Source organism: Nasonia vitripennis, chromosome 1 (assembly GCF_009193385.2).
Source record: "Nasonia vitripennis strain AsymCx chromosome 1, Nvit_psr_1.1, whole genome shotgun sequence".
In the NCBI taxonomy this organism is placed as follows: Eukaryota; Metazoa; Arthropoda; class Insecta; order Hymenoptera; family Pteromalidae; genus Nasonia; species Nasonia vitripennis.
The window spans coordinates 32627470-32653047 of NC_045757.1; the positions used below are offsets into that span (position 1 = coordinate 32627470).

The 25578-nt window shown below is 37.0% G+C and overlaps 3 protein-coding genes, 1 long non-coding RNA gene and 1 other non-coding gene across 8 annotated transcripts; 2 read left to right on the forward strand and 3 right to left on the reverse strand.

Moving 5' to 3' along the window:
- Positions 1–499: 499 nt before the first annotated feature.
- LOC103317789 lies at positions 500–3671 on the reverse strand. The gene is made up of 8 exons (XR_004228392.2): positions 3101–3671; positions 2291–2487; positions 1936–2026; positions 1620–1739; positions 1361–1437; positions 1106–1163; positions 823–918; positions 500–658 (listed from the first exon to the last, which is right to left on the reverse strand). It is a non-coding gene; the product is annotated as an uncharacterized LOC103317789 (long non-coding RNA).
- LOC116415875 lies at positions 2092–2159 on the reverse strand. Its single transcript, XR_004226428.1, has one exon. It is a non-coding gene; the product is annotated as a small nucleolar RNA SNORD31 (small nucleolar RNA).
- Positions 3672–3830: 159 nt separating the features above from the next.
- Positions 3831–13599, forward strand: LOC100119339 (5'-3' exoribonuclease 1). 3 transcript variants are annotated; one of them, XM_016990060.3, is made up of 20 exons: positions 3831–4003; positions 4126–4298; positions 5016–5456; positions 5537–5984; positions 6060–6301; positions 6376–6500; positions 6570–6952; positions 7024–7316; positions 7511–7806; positions 8023–8299; positions 8394–8672; positions 8752–8921; positions 9008–9396; positions 9515–10080; positions 10222–10311; positions 10589–10612; positions 11103–11273; positions 11659–11886; positions 12044–12619; positions 12696–13599. In XM_016990060.3, the coding sequence occupies exons 2-20, from the start codon at positions 4224–4226 to the stop codon at positions 12864–12866; spliced, it is 5244 nt and encodes a 1747-aa protein (XP_016845549.1). In that variant the 5' UTR covers positions 3831–4003; positions 4126–4223; the 3' UTR covers positions 12867–13599. The 3 variants fall into 3 exon arrangements, with proteins under 3 accessions (XP_016845549.1, XP_001603129.1, XP_003423891.1); XM_001603079.6 differs by lacking the exons at positions 3831–4003; positions 10589–10612 and having other exon boundaries at positions 4224–4298; positions 12696–13570; XM_003423843.4 differs by lacking the exons at positions 3831–4003; positions 10589–10612; positions 11103–11273 and having other exon boundaries at positions 4224–4298.
- LOC100119408 (importin-13) lies at positions 13596–19680 on the reverse strand. 2 transcript variants are annotated; one of them, XM_003423844.5, is made up of 11 exons: positions 19391–19679; positions 19040–19243; positions 18676–18840; positions 18419–18592; positions 17923–18176; positions 17291–17860; positions 16952–17192; positions 16376–16876; positions 15876–16290; positions 14282–14428; positions 13596–14189 (listed from the first exon to the last, which is right to left on the reverse strand). In XM_003423844.5, exons 2-11 carry the CDS (start codon positions 19178–19180, stop codon positions 13936–13938), a joined length of 2862 nt encoding a protein of 953 aa, XP_003423892.1. In that variant the 5' UTR covers positions 19181–19243; positions 19391–19679; the 3' UTR covers positions 13596–13935. The 2 variants fall into 2 exon arrangements, with proteins under 2 accessions (XP_003423892.1, XP_031789516.1); XM_031933656.2 differs by having other exon boundaries at positions 13734–14189; positions 18446–18592; positions 19391–19680.
- A 655-nt stretch (positions 19681–20335) lies between these two features.
- Positions 20336–25347, forward strand: LOC100119447 (myb-binding protein 1A). Its single transcript, XM_001603175.6, has 9 exons — positions 20336–20725; positions 21030–21227; positions 21308–21706; positions 21786–22369; positions 22449–22561; positions 22654–23816; positions 23909–24157; positions 24238–24653; positions 24739–25347. The coding sequence occupies exons 1-9, from the start codon at positions 20618–20620 to the stop codon at positions 25169–25171; spliced, it is 3663 nt and encodes a 1220-aa protein (XP_001603225.1). The 5' UTR covers positions 20336–20617; the 3' UTR covers positions 25172–25347.
- The last annotated feature ends 231 nt before the right edge of the window (positions 25348–25578 follow it).

Here is a 25578-nt window from a genome sequence, read left to right on the forward strand (position 1 = left end):
CCTTTTATACCTGGGTCAGCCCCTCTACGCAATGCTTTATGCGCGATCGCCATCTGTGTCAATGCTGTACTACTTAATCGCTCGCTTGGTAACCGACCGCTGTCGGTAAATTATCGGTTGTCGCTCTCTTATCCCGGGGCCGTCTCAATTTTACAATTATAGAATAAAAATTTACTTTGTCATTTATATGTGCTATCATATATTGATATGGAAACTTTATTATGCAGTAATTAACTTCAATTTGGTATCTACGCCACTTTATTAAAATTTGAATTGAATAGAGACTATTGATCCCGTTACACTTAATAATCAGTAAAAAAAGATTCATCCTTTGTTCAAGTTAACGAGCTTTCGTGTGACTGGAACCCGATGTTCATTTATACTCCTAGTTAACGCAAAATATATTATAATTACTTTGCATCACACTTCCTAAAGCCTTTTACAGTTAATACAATTATTAGTGGGGAAACGTGAAATAAATTATTGCGAAGATTATCAGTTATGTTTAAAGAATGTTTTATTTCATTATTTTCTTTTGTTTGACTCAAAAATAGTTGAAGACAAATTTTAAAGTAATATGTTGACAATGTAGAGAAATTGATCAAGCGTAAAGTCCTTTGAACTGTTTTTTGATGGTTTTGACAAAAACCAATGTTATCTGAAAAGGAACAATGCATTATAAATAACATTTTAAATAACGACTTAAAATATATTTAAAAGATACTGTTCAGTAATAGTTTGATTTCATTGTATATCGTAGCGTATATTAAGGCATCATTACAGTATCTTCCAAAAATTAAATATTCTTAATGAAAAACTTACATCTTATTGAAAAGCCTTATTCCAGTTTGCCAATCCAAGACTTTTTCAGCAGAATTAATTGTTCTCGGCCTTAAAAAATTCTTATAGTTGATTGATCTGAAACATAAAAAGTCATTTATGAATAATAGTTTTTAAATAATTTGATTCAATTCTTAATTAGAAATATATTCTCAGTGAGGGCAAGTGCTAATCATTTAAATTTTATCATAATAGCGTATATATTTTTATCATCATCGTTAAATTCAATCAATTAATTAAGATTATTGAATAGAAAGAAACTTACATATTGGTAAGTTGCAACTGCTCCCACACTACCGGAGTCAGGATATGTTTTGCGAAATCTGTAAAATAATTAATTTTTTATTATTGAAAATGATTGAAGACAATTCGACACACACTATTTTTTTTTTTGTTTAATCAGTTAAAAAATGACATCAAAAATAATCAGTCATATGCTTGTCAATTAAATGCATCATTAAATTTTTTATTTTACAACATTAAACTATTTATTAATTATTTAATTTTACTTATAACTCACCATTTGAACAATTTCGAGTCCATAATCAGTAGGATAAAGATGCCTTGTGCAAAGTGTGTTAGCTTGCCAGACATATTCTGTAACAATAAAAAAAATTTTAATTTAGCAAAAATACATTTTCTTTTCGAAATTATGTTTTTTTTTCCTAATTTTCAGCATAGTGTTCTCACCACGTTTTTGTAAGACAGGGATAACTAATAACTCATCATTGAAATATTCTTTTTTCTAGTTATTAATAATAAATCTATGTAAAAATTACCTTTTATGTTTTCAGCAGTCTGAATCTAGGTCATTAATTAATCCTGGATCACATAGGAATCACATTGTCGAAAGCAGTTTTTAGTTCAACTTTTAGACCTTGAGCCACAATTGTCAACAACTGAAACAATAACAATAAAATTAATAAACATAAAAAAAAGTGTAAAGTAATAAATGGTCTATAAAATAAGCATTATCAGAAACAACAGTCGTCACTGATCATTCTGTTTGACTGGAGCGTTGATTGTACTCATCATGCAATGATTATATGATGTTTTAATGACTATAACAAGAAAATTGTATAGAATGAAACTCACTTTTGTTGATGATGGTAGAATGCTAACAGCAAATTAATGAATCTGCATCAACAGGTTCCTGCAGATTATTCCGTATAGACTCCAGAGGTAACTGTAAATAAAAAATTCTGGTAAAGTTCTTGCAAAAATACTAGAATTAAATACTTTTTTTAACGTTTTTTATCAGTAATCCGAATCAGTCACAGAACTCAGACTGGGGCGGTATGGATGTCATCATTATAAATATAATTTACGTTGCGGTGTATCGCACCAAATTATTTTCACGCGAAAACACGTGGGTAGAGCAGAAAGATTGTGAGATTTCAATTTGAAATGCGCCACGTGTTTTAAAAAAATAAAATTTTAAGATATTTACCTAACTCCTCGCTTCAGAGCAAGTGTAGTCGTGTTGAATCATGTAGGTCCATCATGGTCTTATAGGACCATGTTTTAAAAATTGTTCAACTCATAACGTACTTAGAAGTAGTACGTTTTATCCGTGTTTAGAAGATGCATTTTCCAAAAGGTCACGCCTCATGCATCTTACATTTATTGTTGAATCCATTTTCCTCTCTGTAACAGAAACGTAAATTTTGCAATTTTTATACACAAGCTAAATTAACAAATATCTTATTATTGTTCTACATTCAGTTGTATTGATAGTTATAATCATGAAGTCATACGAACGAGACTATTGGTATCATCATTAGAAATTCTTTTTTCGCATAAATATTTATTTTAGCATTTACTAGTTTAATCGACGTTTCAATTGACAAATTTCAAAGAATGTATGTGTTTTATTGAAGATTAGAGTAAGATTGTCGCAGTAGTGCGCACGATTATATTCGATGTCCCAAACACGTGCTTACGCTTTTTCGAAAAATACTCTCTATGTATATTTTATTAAAGAATAAAGCACGAACGGAAATACTTTCGCGTTATAACAATTATAAAATTGCAAAACTACGCTAATTATATAGAAAATCGTTAATAGCCGAAGGACGCGATCAACTTGCAACAAAGAACAAATTGAATGTTACAAAAACGGAATATTAGAAAAATAAAAGCAGCAACTAACTCTCTGTACTCTAATAAACAAGAATCAAAGCAACTCTAGTGTATGGAAATGTTAAACAAACGGATGCAGTCGGATTCCGTTAACAAAAATAACGTGTCGAACTCTTACCGGAATTGATACAAGTGGGCTGCGGGACCGCAGCTGAAGAACGTCTGGTCTGTTCGGGAGCCGGCAGGAAAATGGAAGGAGCGTCGGTGAATTTCAGAGAGCATACTAAATGTATAGGTGGAGCTACAATCGGTGTAACTGCTGCCAACAACCGGAAAACACTTGTCACGATTTAAATTTTGAATTTATGCACATTGTTTGATAATTGTGTATTAATTTATTTATTTTTTGAATTATAGTTTTATTAAATTGAAGAATCTTATATTTGAAATAAGATTTTCCATTGTTTTACGGGATTTTTACGTGAGATGCTTTCATTCGTGAACTGCTAAATCGACTCAGGCAAAAAAAGAGCAAAATGACGCCAGCCTTACAGTTACAACAGTACTTAATCGCGCATTAGACATAATCCTGAAAATTCATCTGTTACACATAGTAGAATGTACTACAGTAGATTGTTGTAAACAACCACCTACCCAAATTTAACCATACCTATTAAATACCTATAATACTCACCCTCGGGGACGGGGCCTCAAAAAATAAGTAACAGCAGGATGGCGACATTGCCGCACAACTGCGCAAATCGCAATCGAATCAGTTGAGAATTCTCGGTCACTTTTCTGTAAGAAAACTCGGTCAGAAATCCACCGATCGTTTAAAATCTCCGCAATCGAATCTTCCGCGACAGTCAGCTGACGCATCATCAACCCCCGACCAAATCCGCTATCAACTTCGCGATTGCGAATAAGTACTTAACTCTTTCTCTCTCTCTCTCTCTCTCTCTCTATCTTTCACGCAGTCGTGTACATACATCACGACTCAGCTAAACAGAGATCAAATCAAACCTACTACTTATCCCCATCAGGCTGCATTAGCAGCAGCAGCTGCGAAGGAGAGCCAGTAGTGCGTACAATACGGACAGACGTCGTTGTTATATTCCGAGCAAGTGGTTATGCCGCGGAATTTTTATTTTAATAATAACAGACGATTCCGCAGCTAGTTTTATTTATACGTTTCTTTTATAGTTTAGTCGAGCGAGGGTAAGAGAGACTCCGCTGCGAGCGAGTGTATCATATATACATATATAACTTGTGTACCGAGGCAAACGGAATATAGAGACACAATGGGAGTACCAAAGTTTTTTAGATACATTAGCGAAAGGTACCCATGCCTCAGCGAGAAACTCAAAGAATATCAGGTAAGCTTGTGCTGTTCTTTTTTTACCACGAGATTGATAATCTTGACGGGAGAAGAGTTTGAGGGGGTAAACGCAAGAACAGCGGCATCATATGATCGCGTTGATTCAGCTTTTTTGGTTTCGGAACAATCAGGACTCGTCCTTTGTTCAGCTTTGGTTCTTTGAGAGACCAAGGTTGAATCTTGTGTTTTTTTTTAATCACTCAGGTCATGACATAACCTACTATGTTTGTATGCTTGTTTATACCTTCTTTTCAGTCAACATATTTTACTTCTAATGCTCGTCTTTCTTTTCCTCTCAATGGAGCCCGATGTTCTCTAGGGCTTTAGACATCAACAGAGGATCGAGGCATTCATGCTTGCTTTTATTGTCTACTTTCATCAACTGCATTTTATTTTGAAATAGTTTTCATTGAGAGATAAACATATTTTTACACACCTCTTGTTCAGTGACACCTGTATTCTCTTAATTAATTACTTACATAAAGGGGGATGTCCGAAGACATCTTATATTTTTTATACTCTGCCATACTTTTTTTTTCAAAACCCTCTTGCTGAAATTGCAACAATGATTGTCCAAGGTCAATTTATAATCTTATCTGCATTATGCTCATATTTGTATAAATAATCTGGATTTGAGTTATTAGTGTATTTTATCTCCACATTGTACTTCCACTCAGTTTTCTAAAATACTTAACAAAAATATTATTGTTTTCAGATTCCTGAGTTTGATAACTTGTATTTGGATATGAATGGCATTATACATAACTGCTCTCATCCCAACGATGCAGATGCTACGTTTCGTATCACAGAGGAAACTATATTTAAAAACATATTTCATTATATAGAAATATTGTTCCGCATTATACAGCCCCAGAAGCTGTTTTTTATGGCTGTGGATGGTGTGGCACCACGTGCCAAAATTAATCAACAGAGGGGACGCCGTTTCAGAGCTGCAAAAGAGGCTGAAGTACTAGAGGCAAAAGCACGAGCTAAGGGTCAAGAAATTCCTAAGGAAGCAAGATTTGACTCTAATTGCATTACACCAGGAACAGTATTTATGTCAAAACTTAATGAACAATTAAAGTATTTTATTACATATAAAATATCCACTGATAAGTTGTGGCAAAAGTGTAAAATTATTCTTAGTGGATCTGAGGTAAGCATATGCATCCTATCAGTTTATATTATACAAATCATCGTGAAATGACAAACTAAAATGCTTTAATGTCTGTGCAGGTACCTGGTGAGGGTGAACACAAAATAATGGATTACATTAGGTATATGAAAGCCCAGCCAGACTATGAAGGAAATACTCGCCATTGTTTGTATGGTTTAGATGCAGATCTCATAATGCTGGGTTTGTGTTCACATGAACCTCATTTTTCCTTACTTCGTGAAGAAGTCAAGTTTGGTAAAACTCAAAAGAAAATTTTGACTCCTGAGGAGACAAATTTTTGTCTTTTACATCTGTCTCTGATGAGAGAATATCTGGAGCATGAGTTTTCTCCTGTTAAAGACAAATTAACTTTCAAGTTTGATATTGAAAAAATAATCGACGACTGGGTTTTAATGGGTTTTCTAGTAGGAAACGATTTTATCCCACATTTACCAAATTTACACATTGAAAATGGTGCACTGCCACTTTTATATAATGCTTATATGGACGTATTACCGACCTTAGATGGTATAAACAATAAATATTTTTCAAATTTTTATTCCTAATCAGACCTGCTTTTATTTCATGTCGATTTCGTTACAGGATACATTAACGAAGCTGGTACTTTGAATCTCGAACGCTTTGAGAAATTTATGGAAAAATTGGGTAAATATGACTTGGAACAGTTTGATGAAATCTACGCCGACCTTAAATTTTTTGAAGCAAAAACAGGTCGACGACTAAATGAGAGTGAAAGAAATAGTAAAAATTCTCCAGATGAAAATGCATCTCCAAAGAAAACTAATAAAGCTTTGAATGCTTTAATAATGGCAACGGAAAACGAGGTAAACAACTGCTTACTCTCAAAACAATTCTTCTAGCAAAATATTACTTTTTGATATACTTTTTATATATTAAGTTGGGAGCAGATTCTGATGAAGATCTCGAAGGTGAGAGTGATTCGGATACTGAAATGCAGCTTGAATTTGTACAACATAAGCGTGATTATTACATGAATAAAATGGAATATGCAAATGTTGATGCGTAAGTTTGGTAACGAATTTTCCCTAAAAAGAACACAAATGTATCTTACATGATATTCTGATATTTCAGGGAAACAATGCGTTCACAAGCAGAAGGTTATATTAGAGCCATACAATGGAACCTGCACTATTATTACAATGGATGTTGTAGTTGGTCTTGGTACTATCCACACCATTACGCGCCCTTCATCTCAGACATAAAAAATTTCAAAGACTTAAAACTAGAATTTGACTTGGGAGAACCTTTCAAACCATTTGAACAATTGTTAGCAGTTCTTCCAGCAGCCAGTAAAAGCTTGTTACCTACAGCTTATCATGGACTTATGACTGAAGAAAAATCCCCAATTATTAAGTATTATCCCTTAGATTTTAAAACAGACTTAAATGGAAAGAAGCAAGAGTGGGAGGCAGTTGTTTTGATTCCTTTAATCGACGAAAAAAGTCTTTTAAAAGGTTGGTAGTTCAGAAGCTAGACTACATCATTGGTTAATATTCATATCTAAAATTAATTTTATCTCTTAAAGCTATGAAGCCATGTAATGCAAAGTTAACACCTGAGGAAAGAAAACGGAATTCTCATGGACCAATGTCAATATTTACTTTCATTGAAAAAGAGCAAGGAATTTACGAGGCTCCCGAATACTTCCCCAGTATACGAAGTTATGCACAAATGATGCTAGTGAATCGAGACGATATTTTAGTGCCGCTAGAGAGACTAGTAAAAGGTTTATGCAAAGGAGTCCAACTAAGCGTTTACTATCCTGGATTCCCCACATTACAACACATTCCACACACAGCATGTTTGGCAAAAGCCAAGGTAAGTTTTGTTTATATATTCCGTTTTTAATTTAAAAGGACAATTAATAGTATATTACGATACGCGTGACTTAAATAACCGATTATTGTACGGCGTGTATTAGCGCCCGAGCGCAGCGAGGGTGATAAAACGCCGTGCACTGGTGGGCTGCTTAGTTCACGAGTATCATATATTTAATTATTTTTCCTTTGCAGGTAAAAGTGTTTGAACAGCCTTCAAGGCGCGAGAACATGATTCTCACTGTACTGCCAAAAGAACTGCCGCCAATTGACGATTTAGCTCGAAAGTGGCTTGGCAAAACAGTTTTTATCGCTTGGCCGCATTTGGTCGAAGCATTAGTCGTAGAAGTAGCTAATTCAAAGACCAAAATCAGCATCACGTATCCTCAACCGAAACATGCAACTGATGGAAACCATAATTTCAACACAGAATCAATGAACGACATGCTTCTATCGACATTCAACGTACAAAGAAAATCGATAACAGAAAAGTAAGGCATTTGGCTTTCAATAAATATTATTAAAACGTTTTCGCGTTACTTTAAAAGCTTTTAACGTGTACATCAAATAAATTTGAACAAATTTTCTTCTATTTATGTTTGAATAGAAAAATATTCTTGATCCTGAAATCGGTTAAAACATTTTTGTAGGAATGAAAATTTATAAAAATTTAAATATACAACATTGAACTTTTATTTTATTTTTAGCTACAAAACCCGGCTAGGTATTGATGTGGGCAATATTGAAATACTAATTCACGCTGCCCCGATCATGGGGAGGCAATATGTGTACAGTGCACAAGGCAAAATGACACTCGAAAAACAATGGAGTGACGTACCGCAAGCATATGCGTATCAGGTCGTTCTTAAAGACATTTCGATACATAACCACGATTTTATTCAATTTACATCGATAACCGATGTATTCAAACCGAAATCCGTCTGCTTCATGCTGGGCCACCCGCATTATGGTGCGATGGGTGAGGTTGGTAGTTTTTTCTTTTTAAACTATCATGAATTTCAAACTATATATCATTTCAAAAGTGTTTTGATATGCAATATTATCTTTTATATTACAGGTCACAGAAGGTGGAGTAGATTTAAAATCAAGCAGAGTCAAAGTGGCAATGAGAGTAACATCAGAACCCAACTTTGATAGAGTTAGACAGTTACAAGCAGATACAAGAATGAGATACATGCCTGGCAATATAGCTGCCCAGCGTCTAGGTATAAGCAGTCATCTTCTTAGTCGGATAACAGGAACTGTTTTTGTGATAAATGGAGAAGGAGTTGATCCCGCGCATGCTAGCAAGTATAACTTGGGATTGAATTTAAAGTTCAACAAAAAGAACGAGGAAGTAAGTAAACGAATTTGAAAACGTTCAAGATATGGTGCAATTTTGAATAGTTTGGCATTCAAAAATTTGTATATCATAGGTACCTGGATACACGAAAAAGGACATCAATGGAACGTGGCTATACAGCGTTAAAGCTGTTGATTTTGTAAAAAGTTATATACAAAAGTTTCCCGAACTATTTGAGCGTTTGGAGATGAATCTCGTATCGTCCGATATGTTCCTGAGGGAACATCTTTTCCCAAATACAGGGTAATTATTTTTACTGCACACAACTTGTTGAATTTTAAAACTCGAATAGAAAGTCAAAGTAATCGTATCATTGTTTTTTTCTTTAGAGCTGAAGGTGTTGACGCAACGGTTTCCTGGCTAAAAGAACAGCAAAAAGCCCGTGGCACAACGACTCGTACTTGCGGTACTGAAGAACTAGAGACCGAAGTTGTTCAGGCCATCGAAAAAGACGTTGATGCAAGTCTTGAGGCCCAGCGTCAGGCTGGCAAAAGCGTTCTTATGCAGGTTAAGCCGCATTTGCTCTACAAGCCAGGTCTGAATTCGGGAAGCGTGCCACCCGATCCCAAGGCACAACATCGGTTCTTTGACCGCATTGTCTGTGTCAGGGATAGTTTTACGGTACCGCTAGGATATAAGGGTACTATAATCGGAGTGCAGAAAAATGAAAATCCGTTACTCACCATGTACGAAGTTCTCTTTGACATAGCTTTTGCGGGTAAGTCAGTTATTATAATTCTAGTTAATCAGTTCAGTAATTAAGAGTGTTGCTTAGATTCATAAAGACTTCGTATGAACGTTATTTTAATTTTTAATTGATTATCGACCAATTCTAGGTGGTCTTGTAATGCATGGTTGTTCTTCAAACCGAAGCTACAGACTGGCAGCTACGGACTTCATCAACATAAGCTACGGACTACAAATCGAGAACAAAAACTCAAAGGTCAACATAGCCACGTCGAATTGGCGTCAACAGCAGTCGCAGCAAAATGCTTCTTCTCGTGGTCCAGATTCTTGGCGTCAGAGCCAACCTCAGCAGCATCAGTCACCTCACCCGCCTGACCCTACCATCCTCAACAGTTTCTACCCGGCATTTACAAAAAATGGTCAGAGCAATAACAAACGACAGCAAGGTTCTCAGCAGCAGAAACAACAGGGTCAAGGAAGGCATCAAAGTGGTAACAAGGCCGGTTTCAACGACTCGCCGAGTCACGGTAGAAAGCAGAATTTGGATCAGCAATCGCAGTTCCCGCAGCCACCGATTTTGCTACAGCGTTCCCAAGAACCAGGAAAGAAGACGCTACCACCAATACAGAATATTCAGCCACAACAGCATCAGCATCCTAAAGGCCAAGGACCTTCCGAGTTTCAGGCTTTATGGAATGAATTGCATAAGATACAGGTTAACTATTATATCTATTTGGTTTTTATTTATTTGTGTATGAAAGTGGCGAACAGTGTAGATACAGCGATGTGGATACGCAGAATATTCAAATTACAAACAAATTTGTAAAAGTCTTTATGTGCTTTGCTTTTATTGCAGAAACCTATGGATTCACCGAAAAGACAAGCACCGGCCCCAGCTCCAGAGAAAGAGAAGCCAAGCCCAGCGATGAATGCCGTTACAGAATCGGTAAGTTTTTTAAGCGTTTTTTGTCATTTTCATTTACATCACATTAGGTCGGTTAATCTAACATTCGATCGATTTTCGAGTATTTCGTAGACAAAATTTATATTAATCATTGACAGTACGAGAAATACAGCACAGACCTATTATAAGTAATCGTCAATATTATTTGATAATAATCATCATTAATGCGTGAAGATTATATGACAAAAAATGTTTCACGTAAATATAATATTTGGATCGAACGTGTAACACTAACAAATCACTTCTTTTTTCATTTAAGCAATCATGGAAAAATCAAGCTTGGGTAAACGAAAAATGATTGACGTATAGCATGTAGACTTTTTCTGTAGTAATTTAGTACCTTTACCTTTGATCATTTGGAGTTTACATGATATTTAGATCCATACCGCAATTTTTTAATATTATGTAGGTTTATCAGATGATTTGTTTATTTACCCTGTAATTAGTAGGCGCTTTTTTATTGTATAATCTGTTGTTGTTGTACATACATACCACAATATGATATTCAGTAAGATTATGCATGTTGGAGATCAAGAGACTTTTTAAGAACTCTGATCGACATAATTGTATTTTTCAAATTATTTTTCATAATTTTTATCCACTATTTCCAATCTGTTCAGCATTACTAAACTGCTATCTAAAAGAGCAAACTTGGAGGTTACTTCATTTTTTTCTCTTCTTTTTACGTAGATCTTAGATATTTATTATAGAATTGATATACTAGAATATGAATTTTTTAACGTAAAGAAACCATAAATTTGACCTTCTCGCAGCCTCAAGACCCGAGTGCTTTTTTGAAAGCAATGTTGAAAATTTCCGACGAAAACACGCAATGCCAGATACCGTCCTCCTCAACTGCGGCGCCGCCGGCAAACAAACCTTTAGCATTTCCGCAAATGCCAAAAACGACCGAGACTCCGGCTTTGGTGCAGCAATTGTTCGATGTACGTTGTAAATGTCATTCTCGACTTTCTAAGCACTTTTCACATTTATCTTTCTATGTAGTTTATAGCAACGACTTTTATGAAATCGTTCGTCCGCCTATACTTTATTCTTGCTTTGTTAATGTGGGATTCGCATACTTGATCGTATTAAAAGATCAATTTCGCCCCGAAACATTAGCTTTTGCTTCATTGTACATAATGCTGCTAAAATTTTCGGGTAAAATTAATAATTGTTGTTAAAAAAATAGTAAATCTATTTGTTATTAAGGTGACTACGAAGATTCTAGCAATTATATGTTCATTCATTACCGCTTGTTAGCCAGATTTCGATTTCACCGAACAAAGTAATATCAATGATGGAATTAACTTTGAATTTCGATTGCAGCACGCGCGACAGACGGAGATGAAAAGCGGCAAGAGTATCTGGTACTGCGCGCAACTGCTGTCGTACTTCCAGTTGCTTGGTACCGGCTTTCCTCGATATGCATACCACAAGAACAAAGATAATCTGGTATGTGCCCAAGTGACGCTGCCAGACATGAGGGTTTTCTGCGGTGAATTCTGTCGCACGGAATCTGAAGCTGCTGAGAACACTGCCAAGAAGGTTTATGAGGTATGTCCGTTTTATATCACGCGAAGCAAATTGTTTCATCTAAATGATATTTCTCCGAGGCTAGAAACATACTTTGATTCAATCAGAAAATCGAAAGACCATCAAATCTATCTTAAGGAAAAGTTATATAATTATTAAATTCATTTTGCAATTGTAGGAACTAAAACTTAGCAAAATGCCACCTGCAGTCAGCAACGCTCGGCCGAATCCCTTGCGTCCTCCACCGCAGCAATGGTTTGACAACCGCATGAACAATGTGCGACCACCAATGCCTCCACAGCCAAATGTTAAACCGATGCTACCAGCAGCTTTCCCTCAGGTACCGATGATGCAGCTTCCGATGCCTAAGTGGAACCCGATGGTTCAGCAGAATCCTGGCTTCGCGAACATGATGCATCCTGGTCAACCTCATCCTATTCAGCAACAACAGCTTCAACAACCACCACAACACAATAGGCCGCAGCAACAGCAACATCATCAGCAGGGCAGATTTCCACAACCACAGCTTGTTGATAATGCCCATAGCCGGTCAAACAGACAGGATCAGCAAAAGAAAGTGACTCCATTCGTGCCGTTGCAAGCACAGAAGAAGACGAGAAATGTGGTCAATAAACAGCCGAGCAATGAAGATAATAAACAGCAAAAACAGCAACAGCAGCAGCACGATAAGAAAGAAAAGAAGGAAGTCTACGAAAATAAGGTGGATCAGAAGCCTAAAGAAAATAGTGCGGAGGTATTGTTTTGTTTTACGACATTATTTTTGAGGAAATTAATATAAAAGTATTATTTAAAATGACGATTACTTTCAGGATGTTAAGCAGGAAAATGTTTGCAGTAATAATAAAACTTCGGAAAATACTGTACAAAACAATCAAGGGCAAAATGCACAAAAGGGACAGAGATCCGTAAAACAGAGACGATCGAGAGTCGCCGCCAAATTTCAGTCAGATCCAATGGCTAATGGCGGCGACCGACAGTGAGCAATCAATCATTTAAAATGGATTAACGGCTCGTGCATAGCCTACATGAAAGAAAGATGTATTTCCAACAAAAGTGATACATTAAAGACATCTTCTTTTTAACCCCTCCGAGGAGAAAGATAAATTTGTTAATATCGCTTTAGTTCGATAGTGCATAAATAATATTTAGGTAGTTTTTCTTTTTTTTTAATGTACGACGCAACTGTCAACTGAGATTAATAATTTTAGTAGAGCGTACGTGTTTTCAATGAATGTAATAAGATTTGAAAAAAAGCGAGAAAAAATGAATTTTATTTTTGTAAAGAATAATCTATTCAAAATATTGTAAATCATTGAGTGCTTTTTATACAGAGAATGTGAAAGTGATCGTTTGTACAGCAGATATTCAATTTATAACGTTTAATTAATTTTAATATGATCTGTAAAAATTTTTTTTGTTAAATAATTCGATCACATACGATTTACAAGCATACTTTTATGATGGAAACTTACCAAATTTTTATGGCAGAATGTTTATACAATGCACTCGGATATCAATGTTTTCAATTTATATAAGTATTGTATACAAGGTAATTTTTAGATAGTTTCGATCTGAAATGGTTGTTGCCTCTTTGGCATGAATTATTGCCAGTTTTGAAGCTATGTTTAGGAATGACGACAAAAAATGAATACAATAAATTGCTTCTGTAAATTTGCAAGATAAATTTCTTAAATACGAATAAATAATTAAAAACCACACATTTTTATTTATTGCCATCTACATGTAGTTCTTACAGAAAAATTTTAATTTTGCAAGGCAATTCTAATGTACGCATCCTTCATTTTTAATCGTAATAAGATCTAAAAAGAAAGTGAGAAAAAAACGAATTTTATTTTTGTAAAAATGATCTATTTAAAATGTTGTATAATTGCTTTCCATACAATTGTTTATCTCAAAAGTAGCATGTATTTTATTCTCGCTTCTGTCATAATCATAAAATTAATGATGATAATAATGATATCAATAATAATAATAATAATCATAATAATATCTGTACAAATCTGGGCTGGTAATCGAGAGGAAGCTAATTTATAAGCCAACTGTCGCAGTTTGCCGGCACAAAAGACTAAACTCACTGAGCTTGTCACAAAGCCGACGCTTGTTGGTGCGCTCACGTAACACCGCTTGTATAAAGCTCTCCTTTTGAGGCTGGGGTACAACCGGAGCACTTCTGTCTGCCAGAGCTAGTCTCAGCCATTGGGCCGTCCACTCCGGGCAGGCCTTGTTCAGGACCAGTAAAACTTCAGCGTGAGGTTCTAAACTATTTCGTGGCACAACTCCTCCTGTAAAATCGCGTTTAAAAAATTAGTTTTCTAAATTATATTGTTTCAAACTTTAAAATGACTTTAGTTAACATTATTTTCAACTGACTCACCTACACACTGTAGAATAACACAGACTAATTCTTGGCCGATAGGTTGGATGAACGTTTGCATATGTGGACTTTGTCTTATCGCGTTAGTTAAAAAACATCCGGCTGCTTTCACCGTAGCAGTTTCGGGTAAAAGCAAGCAGGCGATTCCTAAAACAAAATTCACAATTATATTAAAAATTGTAATAACCGGTGAATACTGCTAAGTAAATAGTGTGTGCACTATAATAAATTACAATAACGATGACTCAGTTCATAAGTAGCTATGAGATTACCTTTGATTTTTTATAGATATCGTTTGTATTATTCTTATTTATTATAAATTGATAAATTATTGACTATTTATTCCTATATTATGCGTTACTCTAGTATTAAAAATATGTACATGTTCATAACTACTCTATTATTGTTTCTGCAATTAACTATTCTCAACAATTTTCAAATCCTTAAGCTGACCCATCATCTTCATCTCATTTTTCTTGACTTGGCTAAACTTTTTCTTTAGATTATCAATAACCGACAGGTTATTCAACAAAATATTGTTATAAAATGACTTGAGCTCTCCGAAGGCCTCAGCATGTTCTTTTATCAACTTGCTTGCATGCTCGTTCTTTCTCTCCTCGACTTCCATCATCTCGATGTTGTGTTTTAAAGAGAACTGCTTGTGATAAACCGTGATCTTGTCGTCATACTTGTTCTGAATTTCGATGCAGTCTTGCTTGAATTCGTTCTTCATATTCTCTACGACCTTTCTGTGTTCTAATTTTAGCGCGTGGCTCTGATTGAGATTCGCTAAGTTTACCTCGTTTTCGATTTTCAAGTTGTTATTGTTGTTGGTGATAATCTCGGTTTTCTTCTGAACAAACTGGTTCTGAAATTTCTTGAGAGCGACCAGATGATCAATGTTGATGTTGGCTGCTTCATTTTGATAGGTATGCACCAGGTGAGTCAGCTTTTTACGACTCTGAAGGGTTTCCTCCTCGGACTTTTTGGCGAAATCCTGCTGTTCTTTACGCAGGACTCGGTTCGTTGTTCTAGATTCGTGTAGCTGTTGCCTCGTTATGTCCCAGAAGGTTTGAATGTTGTCTCTTTCAATTTGGAAGAAATTTCTTTCTTCTCTTTCTCGTTCCATTTCCTCCAGTAGTTTTGCAGAGTAGACCTCTAACTGCTCTTTACTCATTTTTGAGATGTCGATGATGTTCTGCGAGTTACCCGCATTTCCTCCCGGTTTGCTCGGCATTTTGGATTTTTTTTTTATCTTTCAGATAGAGTTATACTTCTGAGTTACTATGATTTTGACGCTATACTGATGCGACTAATTTATCGAATCATCAACCGGCACAAAGCACGCGGCGGAGTTGCTTGGTTACAGAATCAACAAATTTACCAGTTCTATTGGAATACCCTGAACAACAGTTATATGGTGGGAGAAACCGGCGATTAAAGTTCGAAGCAATCTACAGACAAGTATATTGCTTCTTATAAATGAAATTTCAGAAGGATAGACGAAAACTTAAGAAAAATAAAATAAAGCAAAAATGTTTTCTACTTGAATTGTACGATTTTAATCTTGATAAAGAATAAACATCACACTCACCACAGCGCAGCATCTCAGGCACTTGATCTGGTATTTGCAACAGTAGCCTGGCGTTCTTTTTGCACACCTGGGCGAGCAGCAGTAGGTAGGCTTCGAGCAGGTCAGACAACTCAGATAAATTGCCGTTTGCCTGTCGACAAGAGGCAATCCCACCAAGCGTCAGGCCGCTGATCTCGCCGAAAACGCGGATGAGCTCGTCGCTGATGGCAGGATTGCGACCACCCACCAGCACCAACTGTTTTAGGAAGACTAAGGCTGCAGGGTGAGGACGAATCTTGTACGAGGTGTCCAGGAGATGGAGAAGAGATACTGCCTCGCGTTCTGGATAAAATAGCGAGGATACAGACTTTTGCGCACAGTTGTACATCGCATCTAGTGTTGAGTCGTCTCTGCTCCAGTCGGGATGGTTCACTATCTATTATAGTAGACATAAAGAATTGAAAGTATTAATTGAAAAACACGTCGGATTCAGACGAGAGCGATCCTCAAAGATTACGTACCCCTTCGAAAATAGGCAAAAGTGCTTCAAGCACAGGACTGCAAATAGCCCCCTCGAGAGTTGTGAAGAACATTGAGATCATTTTCAGTTGATTCGACACAGCAACCCGAGCTTCGTTTACTGGGAGCTGCAGCAACTCCCTCAGTCTCATGACACACAATCCCAACGTCGATTCGAGATGCGACATTTGTTCTTCGGTTGTCCTAAGCGATTTCAATAGCTCACCCGCTGCGTACATAAGCCTGAGTCCTTCGCCACCGCCGGGTGTCACATTAGGCAGAGTTCGACCGATGGTTTCGAGAATCGAAGGCGCGAGGGGCGCCAGGTGTGCACTGCATTCGCGAACTATGTCCTTCAGGGCCATACTCGCCGCTGGCGACGTTATGGGTCCATGAGTTAGGCCGAGAACCACCAACTGAAGAGAACGCTCCAGCCAAGGCTCGGGACATTCTCCGATCCACTCAGCGTAAGCACCTACGGCCGAGCAGGCACAGCAAAGCACCTGGAGGAAAATACATTTTTATTAAGAAATTTATGTGAATTTAACGATAGAGATTTATCACAAGTGAAAACTCACTTCTCTGGGATACATCCCATAAGGAATATGCGACAGCATCAGATCCATTATCGCAGTCAAATAATGAAAATCTTTACGATTTAGATTATCAGATAACGCTTTAAAAGCGTGAATCGTCGATTCAACTTCTGTCCACTTAGAAACGTTATCGTGCGATTGACTCAGTCTCTGACCTAGCAGTATAAGCAGATCATGCCCGATGACGTTATAACAGTAAATTAAGGTATCTGCGGCATCTTGTCTGTTAATAAAAAAAAAGTATTTGGATTTAAACATAATTTCTTGTATATCTTACGTTAAAATAATCGAAAAAGTGCAAAAGTATTTCACTTTGCGTACCTATAACACCTGAGCAGTTCTATCTCGTCAGGTGTACCTGCTTCGCTAGGAGATGCAGGAAGCGTCGTCTTTTTCAGCAGAGCCCTAGCCAACCTCGAATAAATAGGCTTGAGAGCTAAGATGGCTTGCTGTTCATGAGCCACGTCCAGCGTGTTTAAATCGTCCTGCAGTGCATACCAGAAGCCAAAGGGTACACAACTACGTTTTTCGTCGACGGGATATCTACCCTCTTGTTCGGAACACTCGAGTAAGAATTCGATCAGCTGCTCCGCTATCAACTTTTGCTGATCCTTTGTCCACTTTATCTGCTCGGCTGTCCACTTCTGCCCCTCGGTGTTAGGTCCAATGTTCGCCAAAGACAAGAGAAAAGTGCGGCTGTGGGCCTCGCCGAAAGTCGTCAGGATCTCATAGTAGTACTTGGCACCGTGCTCCTTCACCATGCAAATGAAGCTCTTGGCCCATTCCCAGAAGAGCTGTGGCCGCTTGTACAGCTCTGTGTGGGTCACCACCATCGTTAGGCACTCTTGGACTACTTCCCAGCCGCGCGCATTATCGTCTTCCTCGTTGTCCCTTGTGTGATAATTTTAATATTATTAAAAAATTTTTTGAGATTCGAGTTAACATTTTATTACCTGTTGGGTATGTAACGGGCTGCTGCAAGCAGTAGGTGAGGGTATATCTGCCCTATTGTGTCTAGGGGTAATTGACCAAGTTTCAACCATGAAAGTGTGCATTCTATACCCGAAAGAAATAAGGCATCACTATTGTTATCATTTGTCTGGGTGCAAGAGGAAAATATCTGTTGTAGAATCCATGCAGCCTTGCACCAATTATTTAGAATGCTTTCTCGTTGTTTTAATTGCTTTACACCTTGTCGCCTATCAAACTGGGAAAATCAATGATTAATCATAAAATTTCAACACAAGGGACATTTTAATTTAGGTGTAATGTCGATTTTCAGAAAAAATCTCGCAATAATTATAATGCAGTTTTAACTAAAGAATTTGCAGTTGGTATTCAAGGCAAAATCATCAAAATACAGGCAAATGCAAATAATTACTTGGCACGAGAATGCTTTAAAAAAAATTTTTACACTTAAATTAAAAATACTATTTTTCAGTTAGTTACTAGGAACGGAAATATATGGAAATTTACTTCTCTTGGAATTGCTTCAAGAACTCTCAAAAACAAACCCACTGTTGCCGGTGAGTTGTATGGTAATATTTCTATCAATTCTTCTACCATACATTTTTCACTATTTTCCAACTGAGACATACTAGAATTAGCCATAAAAGCAGCTAACTGAAATTCAGAAAATTAAAATTGTATTTTAAAATTTATTTCAAATTCCAGAAGCCTTTTAAATTTCAGTTAATTTTATTTACCGCTTGGCACAGCCTTGTTAATACAATCTTTGAAGTTCCCGGATGCTTGAGGACTTCGAGTACACGCACTTGTAAACCTAAGTATTCTGAATTTGGCACTTCTTCCCATTGTTTTGAGATTTTTGCATGCAGTGTTGTCGCAGCAAAGAATTGCACTTCTCCCGGCTTAAAAAAATACACAAAAAAGGAATGTAAGGAACAATACCTGTAGATCAAACCTCATTCTGTAATTCTTTAAAAGACTATAAATTAATTATTCTGATGACATCTTATAGCTGTCATTAGATGTCACAAAAAAAAATTATAAAAGCTACTCAAATGCAAGACAAGCAGCTTCAATTATTAACTGCATTTAAAATTATACCTTCGATGGGTCCAATAACTGCCATACAAAAGTCCAGGCTTCCGGTGATGCCTGGGCTTGCAAAAGCCATGCATGAGTATCATTGTCACCCGAGGCATAAAATCTTTTCACTGCATTTTCAACGGCTGTTGCATGATCCATCCCCCGTTGTTCTTTTGAACCTCTTAGACTTAATTATTGTCTTTCCCTAATTACCTATATTATCTGAAATACAAAATATATGTTTATTATAAGTTTTAGAACATTGGAAACAGTACTTAGCAATAAAAGTAAAATTTGTAATTATTCTAATCGACAAAATAGCAATAAACTGATTATATATATTTGGAGTGGATAAATAACACACATTACCGGAAATTAGGCGAATTTTATGCGATTTTCGTAGAGCATTTTCAATTTTTGTGCACTACAAGGTCGAGAACATATCCTCGAACAGCTGTATAGGGATGAAATCTGTGGAAAATTACGAAAACATAGCACATAACCTTTAAATAACACCCACACCAAGCTCGAAATGTATATAGACGGATTCCCGGCACAAAAGTGCAATAATACTACGGCCGGAAGACAGAAAATTAAAAAAAAAATTTATAAATAAATTGTCCACACAGCGATGTCGCCGATTCCACATAATGTACTATATATATACAGAGGTTGACGTCTTTGCGAACGCAAATATGGCGACACGAAGCGGGATCTTTGAGTGGTTGGAATAGGGAACCTTTATTGATGACAGAAATTTTTCGAATATCGTGGATTGACCGAATCTACTCATTAATCGGACTGGTTTGGCCAGAATAGGAAGCCTTGGCGGGTCGTCCCGAGATTATAATTTCTCACACGCTCGAATGTTTGGAAAATGTCTAGTAGTTACAAAGCTGTTGAGATCGTATAGCCGAAACTTGGCTTTGAAGTTGGAATTTTGCATAAGCGCGGCATTGCAGCAATTTGACAGTGCGTGCAAGTCCGAATGACCCTCTCGAATTTCATTTTAGAGATATATGTACGTGGCAGTCTTATGATAATAATCCCACAAGTTCGGTTACTCCGCTATGCCACTATATGCACGGCACCAGCGTGAAATTGGCCTCCGAAATATTATTCTAATACTTAAGTACTTGCATTGAAATTAAAAATACTTCGGAGGCCAAGTTAACAGAGGCCGTGCACAATTCGCGGTTTATATGTTTTTGATTTTTGTCGGTTTCCCGCACTCGCTGTCGCAGAGGGCGCTTTGTCAGCTTTTAAGGTTATGATGGTCAGATCTGATGATGGCTATACTATTCCATACATACTACAATTTTATTATTCCAACAGCTGATAATTTTTACGTTATAGATATACATATAAGTATATATAATAATCTTATTCACGTGCGCGACGTGCTTTGAAACCAACTTTCAGCCCGACTAACGTAGTAAATAAGCAATCGAACGGAAAGAGTCAAAGCAGCGCCTCATTGACAGGCCCATGGCGGCCGCTTGTGTGAGCACATGAGCCCGGACTCGCGTGGCTTTTAAAAAAACACACGGCCAAGTGTCTTGAAACTAGTGAAAATCATTGTTTATTTACGTAAAAATGGGCTCGACGGTGCTCGAGTGCTTCCCGAAGCTGCTCCGTGATAACGCCGGCGAACGACTGGACGGAGCTTTCAAGCTGATCCAGCATCTGTCCCGAGAAGCCCAGGTGATTATATTCGTAGGACACGTTTAACCTCCAAAGAACACATTTTCACCAGCACGCGAGGGGTTATTTTCGTCTATCGGCTCGTTTATTTTGGAATAATTTTATTTTTTTTCGCAAAATTGCCAGACCCAGGGTTTCCAAGGAATAGAGTTCGAATAAACAAATAAATATTGATTTTATGATAGATTTTGCAAACGACGTGAATTCTCGTATGAATAGAATCTTATGAATAATTGCCTTAATTTGTAAAGAATGTTTTATTATTAATTTTATTTATATTAATTTTGATGTTCTCAATGTTCAGGAAAATGGAGAGAGCAAAGAGCTCAATCATGTGCTCAACAGATTGGTCAGAGGCCTCGGGTCTTCCAAAGTCTCTTCGAGAAAGGGATTTTACTCGACCCTGACAGTTTACTTAGCTCTCAATCCTGATGTAACATTAGAAAGAATATTTGGTATCATGGATAATGAACTAAAAACTAGTTCCAGCAACAGCAAAGGCGTAAGAATATTTAATACAGGAATTATATTTTTGTTCATTACGTATAAACTGTCAGCTATATATTTTGTGCTTTCTTCCAGGAATTTGCTGATATCAGCAATGGACGTATTTTAGCTTGTGGAGCTATTATTCGCTCCAAAATGATCAAGACATGCTCTGTTGAAGAGCAGCAAAAAGTCTTGGAATGTCTGATACATGCTGGAAAACAGAGAAGTTATTTGGGTTTCGAGTCTGTATCTTTTATAATCGAATTTTTGAATCAACTTGAAGATGATGAGTCACTGAAGGCAGTTTGGCCAGTTCTTGAGCAAGGAATTTGCAAACCATTTAAAGAACAAACTTTGGATACATTTTATGCACTTCTGGTAGTGCAAGATAAGTTTCCTGGAGTCCTCTCTAAAAAGGTTCTGAAGAAGACCTTTGGTAGTGAAAATATTATAAATGAAGAGTCCATGAAAGATATATTAAAAATACTAACAGTATGTAGTACAATAAAATAAGTTGATTTTTTTTTTTCAATTATGCAGAGATCTTTAAAATTTATCATTTATTTTTCAGGATATACCTAGAGTTATTAGCTATAAGCATCCAGTTTACAAAATATTTTGTGAGAAGTTAATAGCAACTGAACTTGTTGAACAGTTTTGGAATGGTATTGATGAGTGTTTCATAAAACCATCAAAAACAGACGAGTACCTAGGTGTAGAACTTTTTAACTTGTTGCTTGAAGTAATAACAAATAAGTCCACTATTCCTGTCTTGCTATCTCCAAACTTTTTAAAGTACATGCTCAAGAGGTTCTCAAATAATGCAAAACACAAAATTGACGAGGTTGCAGTAGGATTCAGAAAAGCTCTCACCCAATTGGTAACAGTACTTGGCAAAGATGTTAAGGCAAAATTACATCTATCAGTCATTAAGAAATTAATCCTTTATCCTGGCGATTTGTTAATTGAAAAAATAACCAGCACTAAAGTCCTTCAAATGTTAACAAATAACCTGAACGCTGACGGCGTTAGAAAACTGTCCAATTTGTACCGAGAGATAGCGGCGAATACGAAATTCAAAGAGAAGCCAAATTCTGAACCTGAACCTTGGACGAATGCCGAAAGAACTTATGCCATACAAATGCTGAGTGTCAAGTAAGTTTGAATCAATTTAAAAATTCTTTACTTTGCAAAATATTTCGTGTATTTTTTAATTTACAAAAACTTTTTACAGACTTTTGAGCCATTCAGAAATTGCTTCTGATCACGAATGGAGAATTGAGCAGCTAAAATTCTTGTTCAATCTTGGTCTATGCGAAGTATCCAATGTTGGAGTTGAATTGGCTCGTGAGTATATTATTAATTTAAAAAATTCTCATCAGATAAATTTCTTATTACCATAAAAATAATCGCGGTAACAAAAAACCTCGCCATTTTAGCTCACGCAAGAGAAAGTTTCTACCGAGCCCTCGACCACAAGCTGCCAAAGTTAGACGATGTGCGAATGGTGCTTAGCTCACTGATCGTCCATATTGACGAATCGCTATTCAAAAACTCTTCTCTCACATTGAGATCGCCCCTGGACGAAGCAGCGACGGAAGCGTGGAAAAAGATGATGAAGCATGTAAAAAAGTTGGAAAAGGATTCTGATACGAACAAGATTAGTGCTGTCTTCCACACGATGAACTTACACATGGGTCTTCAGCTCTTCTCTGACCCAGAGATGGCCGTCTCCTCTGTCAACGAATTGCACAGTTGCCACGAGCATCTCAAGGCCAAAAAGAAATCGCAGAAAAAAAATAACAGCGTCGTGTCGGATGATGAGCCCGAATGGGTGGAAGTTGTAGTAGATCTGCTTCTGTCCCTCCTCTCGAGGAAGAGTCATCTACTTCGCTCGCTAGTAGGCTGTGTGTTCCCACACATCTGTCCTCATCTAACACCCAGCGCTATCCATCAAATCCTTGCGATCCTAGACGTCAAGAGCGGCAAGAATCCGCTGAGCACATCCAAGGACGGCGATGAGTCCGAATCGGATGATGAATCGGCCGATGAGGAGAACGAGGACGAGGATGAGGAGAACAGCGACGAAGAAAATGCTGAGGAAATCGAAGAAGAAAGCGATTCGGATGTCGATGAGTCGGAGTTCGAAGAAGACGAGACTGTCACAGATAGGTTGAGGCTCGCCGTAAGACAAGCTCTGGGTAACGCAACAATGCAAACTGACGACGAGGACATTGACGTCGATAACATCAACGAGGAAGAAGGCAAACGTCTGGATGAGTCTCTTGCCGCGGCTTTTAGAATTCTGAAGGAAAACCGTAAGAGTCAGACTAAGAAGCAAGAAAAGAGTGCTCAAGCCCTCACGCATTTCAGGGTCAGGGCGATCGATCTGCTGGAGACCTATATAGAGACTGGACCATCCATGGCTCTGGCATTGGATATGCTGGTGCCACTGTTTTCGCTATTGGAGTTTGCTATCAAAGATCCACATCAGAAGCCTTTGGAGAACAGGGTGAGGACCTGTTTGAAGAAACTGGCAGGTGTAAAGAAATTCAAGAGCGTTGAGGATGTTGACGAGGAACTTTTGACTACTGTTCTTAAGGTAGGCTAGGCTTTGAGAGTTAATATTTGACGAATGAAATATTTATTTATCATTCAGTGATTTTTATTTTAATACCGTGGCGTGTTTAACAGGCGCTAATTGAGAAAGGAGAGAGATCGGCATCAATCTGCCAAGAAATGGGCGACAAACTGGCCGAATGCTGCGTATTCCTCGTCAGGTGCTCGCAGCAGACGAATATTTCCACTGACGCGTTTGTTCAGATATTCGGTGAAAACTTGACCGCATTTTTCAAAAAACGCGACTGCATCCTTCCGGCAATTTTATTCAAAAGTTTATTACAGCTTTGTTGGGTTGGAAATTGGCATCTTGCTCCTCTTTTGGTACGTTTCAACGACGATATCTGTAGGTAGTAGATACAATATTTAATATATCTCTGGTAACTCTTATTTTTTTGCTGCAGGTGAATTTTGCCTTTGACGAATCCATCAGGTCTTACAGAAGAGGACAAGCTTTGGAGTTACTCAAAGTTTTTTACAATAACATCAGGACGATCACCTCCGACGATCACAAAGACAAGAGGCTCACAATGGAAAAGAAACTGTGTAAATCGAGCATAAATGTACTTCTTGAGTTAAGCGCTGTACAGGGAACTGAAAACGGGAAAACGGTTTCTAATGTAGGAAAGGAAATTAAACAAAAATACGTTTGTCACCTCTTTACACTTTTGTTTACGGTACATGCACACCACATACCTGAAGCATGGGACTGGAAGAAAATAGGAGAAAGTATGGCTAATTACAGGTCCACAATCACGTTAGCTAAGGATGCCAAAAGTGCTTATAATAGGTTGGCTAACCGAATCGGTGCTCCTGTTGTGTAAGTTTCGATTTGATTATTTTTGCATTTTTCAAATAACAGAAGTAGAGTATTTAAAATATTTAATCATTTTCCAATCCCACAGAGTTCAAAAGAAACAGACTGTCGAGAAAACTAGACTGAGCAATGGAAATCTAGACTCAGAATCGGAAGAAGACAGTTCAGACGATGAAAACGAGGTAGCAACAAACGGTGACTCGGAATCGCCTGACAAAAAATCAAAAAAAAATGACAAGAAGAGGAAAAAGAATAGCAGCATGAAGAAGGAAAAACAGAAACTAAAGAAAGAAGCTCGTGAATTAAGGGCGAAAGCCATGTCAGAGGGTTTAGAATCCATAGATTTCAGCACTGTCAGTATACCCAACGGTGTAACTGACGAGCCGATGGAAAACGGAAATGCAGAGGTCGCGGAGGAAGAGAAGACGCCCGATAAAGCTAAGAAAGCTAAGAGGCCCAACTTGAACACGTCGGATGTTCCTAGCAAAAAGAAAAAAAAAGCTGTGAAAAGTGGTGATTAGGTCAATATAAAATTTTTACAAAGTTTATATTGATACAGACGAACTGGAAGTGAAAAAGCCTTGATTGTTATTTTTTATATACATTTATGTATGAAGTATATCTGTACATAACACATACGAATAAACAACAATCGCTATTATATTTAGTAATATAATGAAATGTGTCACTTGGAAAATTACATGGTTTTTTTTACGTTTTTCTATTTGAAAAATATTAAATTAGATACTTACTGTTAAGAATCTTGGAAAAGATTTTCGATTTGTTTTACATGTCCACTGAATTGCGTATACAAATATACAATCAAATATTTTTCATGTTAGTTGTTAAAGTTTTATCTGAATTTTCAAAAACATTTCTTTACTCTATTAAGTATATATTTTAGTTTATTTTTAATTTTTCTTATTTA